General features: G+C 45.3%; 2 protein-coding genes across 3 annotated transcripts; both read left to right on the top strand.

The window, feature by feature from the left end:
- The first annotated feature begins 388 nt into the window (after positions 1-388).
- spo11 (SPO11 initiator of meiotic double stranded breaks) lies at positions 389-5,926 on the top strand. Its single transcript, XM_068729652.1, has 13 exons — positions 389-504; positions 1,160-1,273; positions 1,911-1,999; positions 2,340-2,406; positions 2,512-2,620; positions 2,989-3,075; positions 3,251-3,287; positions 3,427-3,536; positions 3,639-3,738; positions 4,151-4,188; positions 4,567-4,643; positions 5,030-5,141; positions 5,658-5,926. Exons 1-13 carry the CDS (start codon positions 389-391, stop codon positions 5,775-5,777), a joined length of 1,176 nt encoding a protein of 391 aa, XP_068585753.1. The 3' UTR covers positions 5,778-5,926.
- Positions 5,927-7,536: 1,610 nt separating this feature from the next.
- Positions 7,537-11,463, top strand: LOC137886932 (5-aminolevulinate synthase, non-specific, mitochondrial-like). 2 transcript variants are annotated; one of them, XM_068729633.1, is made up of 11 exons: positions 7,537-7,630; positions 8,645-8,850; positions 8,929-9,099; positions 9,225-9,356; positions 9,427-9,646; positions 9,738-9,922; positions 10,032-10,211; positions 10,299-10,463; positions 10,548-10,816; positions 10,912-11,074; positions 11,191-11,463. In XM_068729633.1, the coding sequence occupies exons 2-11, from the start codon at positions 8,661-8,663 to the stop codon at positions 11,349-11,351; spliced, it is 1,836 nt and encodes a 611-aa protein (XP_068585734.1). In that variant the 5' UTR covers positions 7,537-7,630; positions 8,645-8,660; the 3' UTR covers positions 11,352-11,463. The 2 variants fall into 2 exon arrangements, with proteins under 2 accessions (XP_068585734.1, XP_068585735.1); XM_068729634.1 differs by lacking the exon at positions 7,537-7,630 and adding an exon at positions 8,400-8,482.
- Positions 11,464-12,595: the final 1,132 nt, after the last annotated feature.

The raw sequence follows: 12,595 nt of genomic DNA, 5'->3' as shown, positions 1-12,595 counted from the left end.
GTAAAAAGTAAACTAACTTACTTATCTAATGTTACTTTCACCACTTTCAAAACTTGATTTTTCCATTTGAAACCCACTCAGAAATACTACATAAGCTACATATATGCATATCATGTTGTGAATATCGTGTTACTGTGTAAAATAAATATATGGTGGAAGTGAAGTTATTATATTTTTGTTCAGTTTTAATGGTGTTTTCATGTCCAAAACAATTTAACAATTGTGAATTCTTCCGGCTGGAAAAAAACACTAATCAGTCAGCTGCGCATGCGCAAGTCGCGCGAGATTTCCACAATATCCTTACGCGGGAACATCGTGTATATAAATCCATATGAATACGATTACTGTACTTACACTTACGTCTCGTCTTACGTAAAAAAAAAAATACATGATGGCGTCCCGTGCAGCAGAGCTGTTTTCAGAAGTTGACAAGCTTCGTACTGAACTGCTGAACAATGTCGAAGTAATGACAGATTGCCGGCGTAATGAGGAAGAACTCAGCCAGTAAGTTCCGGCTAACGTGATGTTAAACTGGGCTAGCTAACGTTAGCGGTTCATCCGGGTACCCAACAAGCTAGCCGCAGAAGTAACGTTAGCGGTACATCCGGGTACCTAGCAAGCTAGCAGTAGAAGTAACGTTAGCGGTTTATTCGGGTACCCAGCAAGCTAGCCGTAGAAGTAACGTTAGCAAAGTACCCTACATTTTACGTTACTTAAATACCGTACTTATCTACAGTTTCGACATACTTGTACTTTACTTGAGTATCAACATTAGTATTTTTTAATTACTACATTTAGTTAACCCTTAGTAACTCCGCACACAAAATAGACCACATGACAACCGTTAAGATAAAATATGTTTCTGTTTACTGGTTATACAAGTAACAAGTCTTTTAGTTTTATGTTTAAATACAAAAACTGCTTAAAAAAAAATCACAATAATAATACGTTTGAATAATTGAAAATGTCCTATCATATTTCGTGAATCCAAACTATTCAAATTATAGGTATAATATTCACTGGATTACTCAAAAATAAACATTCCTTGATTTTTTTTAACCACAGAACTGTTTCTCATATTTTCCGGCAAATGAACCGTTACGGTATCATAATATTTATCAATATTGCTGAAGCATCGCACCGTATCTTTATTTTCCAGGAGGGAAATCTTGACCCGCATCGAAGACGTAATCCTGGGAATAGTGACGAGTCTTTCCAAAGACGAGGCCCCTGTCCTGGCACTGCCCAACAGATCCAGCTGGGCCAACATCAGGTAACTATTTAAACAAAATGTTCTACCCGCCCTTGAAGACTGCACATCTGTCTAAACCGTCCGACCTTTAAAACAGGATAAACACACGCGGTCGTGTTGTGTAAAGAAATAAATAAACATTTACTTATAGGCCACACAAGATGATCAGCTTGCTGTTTAATACACACTTCAGCTGTGTAGAAGGGGTCTTGTAAGCACACTGCACGGGCAACCAGGAGGTAGAAAAAACTAAATTAAACTTTGGATCAGAGAGATTGAAGTTGAAACAGCTTCCTGCTGCTTTTAAAAAGATGACAGCGTGATAAGGAATTGAAAAGCTCCGGCCTGCACAAACACGAGTTTACAAAGGGCTTTAATGCGACTAGGCTGCGGAGACCTGATGCTCAGAACAAAGCGGACCGTCTGGTCTCGTTTGGATCAAACCTCGCCGCAGCTTAAAGCACATTCTCGGCCCTTTCAAAATGTGCGAATCCCCCCCAAATGTTTTCACCCTCGGGGTGTGGGGAATTTTAGATGGCTCACAGGTGGGGGGGGGGGGGGGGGGTGTGGCTGATTTTCAAAGCTCTAAAAGTAAATGTAGCATGTACACAGTGTGTGTGGATTTCTTTGATGGCTTCACGTTCTCTTCCCACTGGAGCTTCGACGGTGCCGTCGGGCTTCAGATGAGCTCAGGAAGTTCCGTCACCACCGTCAGGAGCGACCGTCCGTCGTCCATCGGTAAATTTGGTGAGAAGACATCTATACACGCACACCTCCGTTACGTTGTCTCTTTTCTGTGTTTGACAACCAACATTCCTCTTAGCCAAAAAAAAAAGGGCTTTACAGTTGTACTGTACTTCATGTGGCTTTCATTCCTTTTCATTGTGAACACATTCCCGAAGTGCACAAACGGCAGTAAAAGTCAGACTTAGTTTTAGGTGACATCTTGGCAGAGACAGTAGACGTCGAAAGAGGCTTTTAGGGATCGGTTTACCACACGGGACGTCCTAATGAAGAGCAGACTGGAGTCCTTTTTAAAGACGTGATAAGTGAATAAAGTGAATTGATTTTGTTTCTCTGTTTGAAGCTCAAGTCCTCAAGATCTTCCTGGTCATCTACAAACTTGTGCAGAGCAACTCGTTTGCAACCAAAAGGTTATTTGTCGTCGGTTCACGTTTTGCATGATCACCAGAAAGCTCGATTTTGTTTTGTTGAATTTGTTCCTGAATTTTAAAAGATGTTGCGTTGTGTTTCCACAGAGACATCTATTACAACAACACGCAGCTGTTTGGCTCTCAGAGGGCCGTCGACGCTATCGTGGATGATATTTCCTGCATGCTGAAGGTTCCTCGCAGATCACTACATGTGGTAAGCGTGTGTGTGTGTCCTCGTTAGGGTGAGGGAGACGGTGCGCTGTGTGAAAACACACACACACACACACACACACGCCTCAGACATTAAAACCGTGTACCAAAATTCCTTCGGATATGCTTTGTTTTCATTAGTTCAAGTCCCGCAGATGAAATCCGTTTCCTGCGGTGTTCTTACGCATTTTTCTTCTGCTTCTTATCTCGGGAAACACCTGTGTGTGTGTGTGTGTGTGTGTGTGTGTGTGTGTGTGTGTGTGTGTGTGTGTGTTTCTCTGATCAAACATAAATTGAATTAAAGTTGGATTCAAAGAGGCCGTGGTAATAAGAGCAGGCTTTAACTCGCCTGTGTGACTTTTATGTCACCAGTTGGCCACGTCAAAGGGACTGGTCTCAGGGGATCTGTGTTACCTGGAGGAGGACGGCACCAGGATCGACTGCCGCTCCGGCTCGGCTGTAAGTGTCCACGTTGCGACACCGAGACGCTCCGACTTGAGGAGCTTTCGTGGATCGTGGGTGTCGTCGGCTCCATGGGGAGCCTTGTGTTTTCCTAACCAAAACCAACTTGTTACCACGAGGCTCATGACGGAACAGAGCACGTTCAGACATCTTTCACTACGTTTCCTTTCAGGCTGTTGCAGTTTCATCAAACATTCGTGGGATTCGAAGTATCCTTTGTGACTTTGTCTGAGAGTTTTACCGCGTGTCGTCACTAGATTCCTCTGAGAATGTCGTGTGTATATCGAGTGGAGAGGACACTGCGTAGTCGTGGGGTCTGCGGTTGTTTTCCCTTTACAGATTTTACAGATATCGTATCATCTGCGAAGTTTGTCATGATAGTCGAGAAGGACGCAACGTTCCAGAGGCTACTGGACGACGACTTCTGCGCAAAGATGTCTCCTTGCATCATAATCACGGTGCGTTTCCTTTTAATTTCTTTAAAAAAAAAAAAAACCATTCTGAATGTTTTGAGTGCTTAACGGGTGTGTGTTTTGTGTGTTTTGTGTGTTGTGTTTTAGGGTAAAGGCGTGCCCGACGTGAACAGCAGGTTGATGGTGAGAAAGCTCTGGGACGCGCTGCACATCCCCGTCTTCGCTCTGGTGGACGCCGACCCTCACGGTACTCGTCCTCCGTCTGTCGCGCATACTTTGCATACTTCCACACGCGTTTAACAACACTCGGACTGTCCTTTCATCTCCACACACACACACACACACACACACACACACACACACACACACACACACAGCTATAGGCGAACACGTCCCACCAGGCCAGCAGATGTTAGCACCTGTCCGCTGCGTCGCGGTGCCTCGTCTGACCGTTTGTTTCCGTCGGTGTGATCCGGTCCCGGCGGGACGGCTCTCTTTCCGTCGGGCCTCCGTACCTCTGACCCTTTCCCCCGCGGCACGGCGAGACACACGTGTAGCGCTTTACTTTGTTCTAAGCTCTGCTACACATTTCGGAGGATAATTGCTCTGGTATGCTGGTGATTGCAGCGTGTCTGTGTCTCTCCCTCTGATTTTCTCAGGGATTGAGATCATGTGTATCTACAAGTACGGATCAGTGGTGAGTCCTGCCCTGCCACTTATTCCTATACTGTATATTATCCGGTGTGGCCTGTTCAGCGTCTCACTGTTAGCAATGTGTAATTATGCCCTTCTTTTAAGTAAAAAAAAAAATCATCCGTCTGAGAATATTGAAAGTGACGTGTGGAGTGAAAACGTCGACTGATCTTGTGTCTTTGTTGTCTGCCATGTTTGTGTAATCGTCCTCGTGTTCATTAGCGTCATTGTGAACATGTGCTGGGCCATAACCGCACTGTAGGCACGCTGCTGATTAGTGTGTTTATTTGAGATACATTATGTGTACGAGCATTTCTTTGCATCTCTGTGTGTGTGTGTGTGTGTGTGTGTGTGTGTGTGTGTGTGTGTGTTTTCCCCACAGGCCATGTCGTTCGAGGCCCACAGTCTGACCGTCCCCAGCGTTATGTGGCTAGGCCTCCTCCCCTCTGACCTCCAGAGGTTTGGACTCAACATTCGCTACTTCCTACTTCCTCCTCCTGCCTCTAATTGGGATTATATTCTGGGGACATGTGGATTGTTTGTTTTGGTTTCCGTCGCCCTCACTTTTCTTCTTCCCTCTAGGAACTGCGTCCGAGAGCGTATCGACTTTTAAGTATACGTCCCTTCGAACAGATTTAGGTCCAAAAGGGGCTTTTTGACATACATTTAAATTGTAGTCTGCACTTTTTTTTCTTTTTTTTTTCTTCCCCCCTCCTATGTTCCTCCCTAAACATACACATAATAACTCAACGCCAGTCTGAAAGGACGACATCCATCAGCCCAACTGCCTGCTGCCATTTTCAGGAAATCAATGTTATTATGCGTAGTAAAAGTTCATTCTTCAGGCTGCGGGTTCCCGAGGACGCCCTGACCCCCCTCACCGTCAGAGACGAGAGCAAACTCGGCAGCCTCCTCCAAAGGCCGTACGTCACCAGCAAACCCGACTGGCAGAGAGAGGTGAGACGGGAAGCTGCTACGAGCCAAACAAAGAGTATCTGAAACTCCTCAATTAAACTGGTTGTAAGGCTGAGAGAAAAGTCTGTTTTTATCTAATTTTATTAACATATTCGAGTGTTATCCTATTTAGATGTGGGAGTAGTTCTCATGTCTAATTTAATAAGTTCTGAACTCTGAACTCTGAATCCTAATTTTCTATTTCACACAACCTTTACCGACCGCTCTCAGCTGTGAGCCTCCTGCGTTGGTCTGAAGCAACCTCCTCTTCTAAAGGAAACTACGTGTTCTTCCTCAGAGGTTTAACACAGTTGTAACATCTTCGCTCATGTGACACACGGCGCAGGAATGCGCGTCGAGAGGACTCTCAGCTCACTGGTTACCGGCGCTCGCAGAGGAGCCACTCTGTTGTTGGAGATAAGCGGCTGATGATTTATGCATGTGTTTGCACGGCTTCTTCCGCCTCCTCCTCGTCCTCCTCCTCCTCCTCAAAGCTGCGTGTTTTTGCTCTCGTCCTAGATGGAACTGATGCAGCAGACTAAGGTCAAGGCTGAAATACAGTCACTGGCAGCTATAGCCCCCGACTTCCTCACCAGCATCTACCTGCCCAACAAGCTGCGCTACGGGGGCTGGGTGTGAGCGCGATGCTGCCACCTAGTGGAATAACGAGGGAACTGCTGAACGCTGGCTGCAAAGCTGAAGACAGATCTTGCATTTAACGGTCTTAAATCAGATGGATTGAAATATTAAGTTGGTTTGTTATTGTGAAATGTCTCATCCTGTCATTAAAACCCTGTTATCTCCTTTGACAAGTCAGAACCGGTTTGTGGGTTTTTCTGTTCTTGTCGGCCTCGTTTATACTCCCCGAGATGTTTGGACCTGCTGTTGCAACGATCCCAAACACACGCACGCACGCACGCGCACACACACACACACACACACACACTGTACTGATGTGGATCGCTTTTCATTCATGGACTTAATTATTATACAATTGTTTCAGCATTGTGTTGCATGATTTACAACCACTGAACACCGCCGTGCATGTCGGTGCAAAGACGACACGCGAGCAGAAAGATGATTCAGTGGTTTAGGAATCGGAGTAACTGAAGCGGATCGTTTAATTAACGCACAACATGTACAAGCTCACGCTGCTGTTCTTTGTATTAAAGCTGTCCTCCAGCAGGTGGAGGCAGTGTTCATTTTATTTATGCATGTTTTTTTACTTTAACCATAACTGTTGCAGGACAAATATCCACACAAAGGGTAGATCAGTGATTAGTAATAGAGATGGTGCTGAAAATATCGATCGACACTTGAAATGATGAAGACAAAATGTCAAGCATACACTAGCTTTTTTTTAAAGAGTTTTATTGAGTAAATAAAGAAAACATGGGTTGAGGAACCCAAAAAACGAATTCGATTTAAAAAAAAAAAAGCCCATTACTAGTGGTGAAATAAGTAACGCACCATGTATTATTATTGATATACACTAAATGAAATACATGGGGAGAAAATGTATTATAACTGACAATAATTAACACAATGTACAATCATCTGAATTTAACACATCAAAGTACTTCAAACGTAAATGTACTAGGAGTAAAGAAAACTCACATGTTGACTGGAGTTGACTGCAGGTATAGACTAACCAGCTCTCACCTGAACTCAATAAGGTCTGATCACGACAGGCTCCTCCCACTTCCTCAGACAGCTCCGCCTCCAGACTACAGTTATTATTATGTCATTGATGCACGTGAGCAGCACTTTAAATATAGTTGGTCGAAGTTGAGATCATTTTAACAGCTTCATGCATGTTTGGGTGGTTTTAATACATTGATTTTAGCTTGTTTGTTGTTGTTTTTTTACACAAAAGTCATAATCTCAGATGTTACAATAGCAGTGAAATAAATTCAGTGGAGTAAAAAGTAAAATATTTTCCACTGTAATGTAGTAAAGGGAAGTACCTAGCAGGAAATACTGAAGTTAAATGGTAAACTACTTCATAATTTACGTAAAAGTACTTGACTGAGTAAATGTAAAATACTTCCCAGTACAGGAAGCAAATTCAACTTTTATTTCCAGTCACGTGAGTCCATATCCGACAAAAACAAACACTAATATATACACATATTCATTTAAAGAAGCTAAAGCGTTGAGCAACACTGGTAATATTGAAGAAGTGACGTTTTAAATCAGACCAAACTTTCCTTGAAATTTCACTTTAAAAAAATAAAAATAAAACTTGTTTAGAGCAGTTTATGAGTCCGCTTCAAGCTTCCTGTTTGCAATAGACGATCTTTGGCAGCATTACGTGACGGCCGGTGGGCGTGGCTCCTCGCTTGTGCAACTGCTACGTCACCGCAGTGACCGTAGTGTTATAATACATCTGCAGCTGGAGTTTCCTCAGCGTGAGAGAAGATTCGCCTTTTTGTGGAAACTGCCCGAGGAAGACTATAGAGCTGCATTTAACAGATAAAAAGATAAACCAGGTGGGTTATTAATAAACACCGCATGAGGGAATGTTTCAGGGATGGGTTACAGGCCATGTGGTCCAGGCTTCAAGATAGGAACTGTGTTTGTCTGCCATCAATTGAACTTTGGCTTCATAAGATTTTATGAAGATAAATCAAAAGTGAGAAATATACAGAAATGTGTTTTTATAAAAATGGTTAAAAGCAACTGGATACTCAGATCACTTGGGCACTGTGTATATTATTATTATTATTATTATTATGTTATTATTATTATTATTATATTATTATACAGTTTTCAGCCTACAGGATGTTGTGATTTATCAGATTGTTGATGCTGTGATAATACTAAATATAAAACATAAAGGAAAAAGAAATAAGCAGTGTGCCGTTAATTATGGTTTACAAAATATGACTTCTTTTTTTTGTCAAGGTCAGTTTCCTCCAAAGCCGTTTATATCTAGAAACAACGTATTTATCAATGCGTAATAATAACAATACAGAGAAGAGACTAATGCGGAGCGTCTTGTTCCACGCTGCGGCTCTTAATAAAGTATAAATCTATCTGTCTCTCATGAGGTCCAGCCTCTGTTTGTGACACAAACAGGATGGGGGGGGAGGGCTCAGTCTGGTCCAGTTCACGTGTGTCTCAGCGTCTCCTTCGCTGCCAGACGGGTCCTCGAGAGGCCTTCCCTTTTCCACTTGTCAAGGCCAGCTGACTACAGAGCAGAGTGGATGTTAAAGTAGTCTCTCGGGCTTTAAGTGTAGCATCGCTTTCCAGTCTCACTGGTCACAGATTAGTGTGGAATCAGTCATGTTTCGCAAGACGTTTTTCATCTGCTACGTCAGGCTGGACTGGGACGTGTTCAGGTAAAAAACTACAGCTGTGTGGGAGCAGTTTTGGTAGAAAATATTCCTAAATCTTACCTGAATAGTCTTTAGTCTTTAGATCTTTAAGTCACACTGCCTGCGCAGTGTCTCTTCCCACATGTTTTTTGAATGCTTCTCCGTTTTGTTCTCCCTCTCATTCAGGTCTCAAGGATCTCATATGGACGCGGTGATCCGCCGGTGCCCCTTCCTCACCGCTGTACCCGGTGTTTTCCTGCAGCTGGCTGGGAAGTCATCGCTGGTGAGCTATGCCCAGAAGTGCCCCGTGATGATGGACCTGGCCTCCAGACCTCCGGCCAGAGCTCTGTCCTCTTCAGCGTCTGCGTCCAAAGGCACTCCAACAAATGATGGTATATACTCAATAAATGTTGTTTTTTTTTATTATTTTGTAGACAGATTTTTAAAAGTGTACTTCTTGTCTTCTGTAGATCAGAAGCACGCGGTCCCCCCGGGTCACGTTACTCCACCTGCTGGCCGGGCCGTAGGCTCCAAATGCCCGTTCCTGGCTGCAGAAATGGTGCAGAGCAACACCGGGGTGGTAAGAGAGGCCAGCATGGAGCTGCAGGAGGACGTCCAGGAGATGCACTCTGTGCGCACAGGTAAGCAAACCTGTAATGCTCACACAGTAGGTCAGTCATGTAAGTTGTGAAAGGTCCTTGTTTGGAGCGTGCACACTCTGGGGACATGTAGCGCTCATAGGAAATGAATGTCTTTCTTAAAACAGGGAAGAAAGACGTGGATTTATCGGTTGTGGGTCTTACGGAGGCAGACGAGGCCAACACAGGGGCGCCTAAAGGCCTTTTTAGACCCGTGTCTTCTAAAGCGTCTCACCTGCTAAAGGACAATCTGCCCGAGGGTAAGAAAGACAACTTCTTTCTTAATGTACAATCATTGGTACTCATAACAACCTGCTTTCCTCCCTCCAGTCGTCACCTTCCAGTACGACAAGTACTTTGAAAGGAAGATCGAAAGCAAGAAGACGGATCACACATACAGGGTTTTTAAGACGGTGAACCGGAGCGCCCCCTCGTTCCCCATGGCGGACGACTACTCGGAGTCCCTTCACGCCAAGCGAGACGTGTCCGTGTGGTGCAGCAACGACTACCTGGGCATGAGCCGCCACCCCAAAGTCACCCAGGCCATCATGTGAGTGGGCTTCACATGCATCCAGACTCAGCCCCGACGAGACAATAGACTAGTTTCTAACGTAAGAAACTCTTTGTTATTTTTCTTCAAGGGAGACGCTACGAAAGCACGGCGCCGGCGCCGGCGGCACACGGAATATTTCGGGGACGAGCAAATTCCACGTGGAACTTGAGCGCGAGCTGGCTGATCTGCACGACAAGGACGCTGCGCTGCTGTTCACTTCCTGCTTTGTAGCCAATGACTCCACGCTGTTTACTCTGGCAAAAATGCTGCCAGGTACAGGAAAATGTTGACCTAAAGTTCCACGCCTTTTTGCTACTGACGCGACGCGTGTTTTCTTTATTCGTCCGTGGAAGAGTGTTTCACATTTGTTTACTCTGTCTAGGCTGTGAAATCTACTCTGACGCCGGCAACCATGCCTCAATGATCCAGGGCATCAGAAACAGCGGGGTCAAGAAGTTTGTGTTCCGTCACAATGACGTCAGCCACCTGCAAGAGCTGCTGCAGAAGTCCGACCCCTCCGCTCCGAAGATCGTCGCCTTTGAGACGGTGCATTCAATGGACGGTGAGTTCACAGCCCTCCATGCGAGTTAAAGTTTTGTACTTTTATTTTTTATGATAAGCCATCTAATGAACGCCGCGTCTTCTACAGGAGCCGTGTGCCCGCTAGAAGAGATGTGCGACGTTGCCCACAAGTTTGGTGCCATTACCTTTGTGGACGAAGTTCACGCCGTGGGTTTGTATGGGCCCAGAGGAGGAGGCATCGGGGACAGAGACAGAGTCATGCACAAGATGGACATCATCTCTGGAACCCTTGGTGAGTAGGACTAACGAAGGAGGGGAAGACCCACCGCAGCAGCACCCTGACGCCGGGTTACACGTGTGCCTCTCTGACTTCCAGGCAAGGCATTCGGCTGCGTGGGCGGCTACATCGCCAGCACCGGCGCCCTGGTGGACACCGTGCGCTCCTACGCCGCGGGCTTCATCTTCACCACCTCCCTGCCGCCCATGCTGCTGGCGGGGGCGAAGGAGTCCATCAAGGTCCTGAAAAGTGAGGAGGGCCGGGTGCTCCGGAGGAAACACCAGAGGAGCGTCAAGCTGCTCCGGCAGATGCTGATGGACTCGGGCCTTCCGGTGGTCCACTGCCCGAGCCACATCATACCTGTCCGGGTAACGGAAACAAATGATTTATCCAGTTATTCAAGACTATTTAATTGCCTAACTTTGAGATGTGACATGTGACGTGTGACGCATCTGTTTGACAGGTGGCTGATGCAGAGAAGAACACGGAGATCTGCGACATCATGATGTCTCGGTACAACATCTACGTCCAGGCAATCAACTACCCCACCGTGGCCAAAGGGGAGGAGCTTCTGCGCATCGCGCCCACACCGCACCACACTCCCCAGATGATGTTCTTCTTCGTTGGTATGCTCACAATATGATGCCTGTCTCATGAATAAAAAAGAAATCTGTTATACCCATAATGTACGACAAAGATTGTGTGCATCCTCAGCCGTTTGCTCTCTGCTCCGTCTCCACAGACCGGCTGGTGAAGACGTGGAGGGAGGTGGGTTTGGCACTGAGGCCGCACTCCTCGGCAGAGTGCGACTTGTGCCGGCGGCCTCTTCACTTGGAGCTGATGAGCGAGAGGGAGAAGTCCTACTTCACGGGCCTCAGTCACGTGATATCAGCGGTGGCTTGATGTCACGTCGACACACCAAAGTCCCAACATACTATTTATTGTATTCACATTAATAAACACGTCGCTGCGTAACAAAATGTCCTGCGGCACCAAATAAACATGTGTGATTGACTTTTGTGTGTGTTCACTTTTGAATGTATTGATTATGACTGGAAAAGTGTTATGAATACATATATTTGTACATTGGTTTGTCTCATGTGTAACTTGCATAATGTAAATGAATGCCTCTATTAAAAAGCAAATGCACAGCGTTTGAACTAACTAACTAAGTAACTAACTCTTATTGGTTGTTAAAGTGCTGTTTAGTAGTAGTAGTAGTAGTAGTAGTAGTAGTTAGAGTACTACTATGTGGGTTGTTTTACTGATTTGCTGCTAATGTGCGGATTATGTGTTACGTAAAGATCTAATCTGAACATTTCATGCTTGAATAAACTTTATTATCCTACTTCTAAAGTAATGATTGCATTGAGTAGTTACATCACAAACGACATGTTGGATAAATGCCACAATAACTCTTTCAATGGAAAACCTAGTGGCGTCCACGCATAATCAGCTTAAGCGCAGATGTGTGGCCACGCGGTCGTTCATTCATGAAATGCATTTCCACGGCGTTCTTGGTTTTCACCACACGGAGGCATCCTGGCTCTCCTGTTGCTGTGAGGCCTGTGAGGCCAGACGCCTCCTTTCCCCCCCCTTGCAGATGACTCATAGCTGGTGCGGCAGCTTCCACCACGATCCACTAGATGGTATCAGTGGAGAACAGGATATTGTGTTTCCCATCATATTGGTCGTAATAAAACTGCAGCGAGTACACTCCTGTGTACGTCGCAGACATTACAGATGCACCCTAAATGAAATGTCAGATTGTTCTGTCATCGCCGTCGCAGTTGCTTCATGTCGTTTCTCATGCAAAGATAGCATTTGTATTTGTATTGATGTTGGACATCTTCTATCCCGTGGCCTCGGATCTTCATGTTTGGATCAAATGAGTCCAATAAGAAGCCCTATCAATGGAGAGGAAGCTCTCCCTCCCACCTGTCTCAGCCTCAGCGCCTCAGCCTCAGTGCTCCCCGCTGTACAGCTGCACATGACAGGGATATGTTCACACGTCCGTCGGATATATATATATATATATATATATATATATATATATGTGTGTGGAAAAAGCCCTTGAAGCAGCACTCGATAATGCAAAACCTGGGATTCTGTAAATCAAAAGACCACATTCAAACCAAACTCTCTGA

This window comes from Cebidichthys violaceus, unplaced genomic scaffold (assembly GCF_023349555.1).
Source record: "Cebidichthys violaceus isolate CVI_PGR_0920_01 unplaced genomic scaffold, fCebVio1.0.p SCAF_47, whole genome shotgun sequence".
Lineage (NCBI taxonomy): Eukaryota > Metazoa > Chordata > Actinopteri > Perciformes > Stichaeidae > Cebidichthys > Cebidichthys violaceus.
The sequence above is the reverse complement of the archived record's forward strand: the minus strand, read 5'-3'. Positions and strand labels throughout refer to the sequence as shown.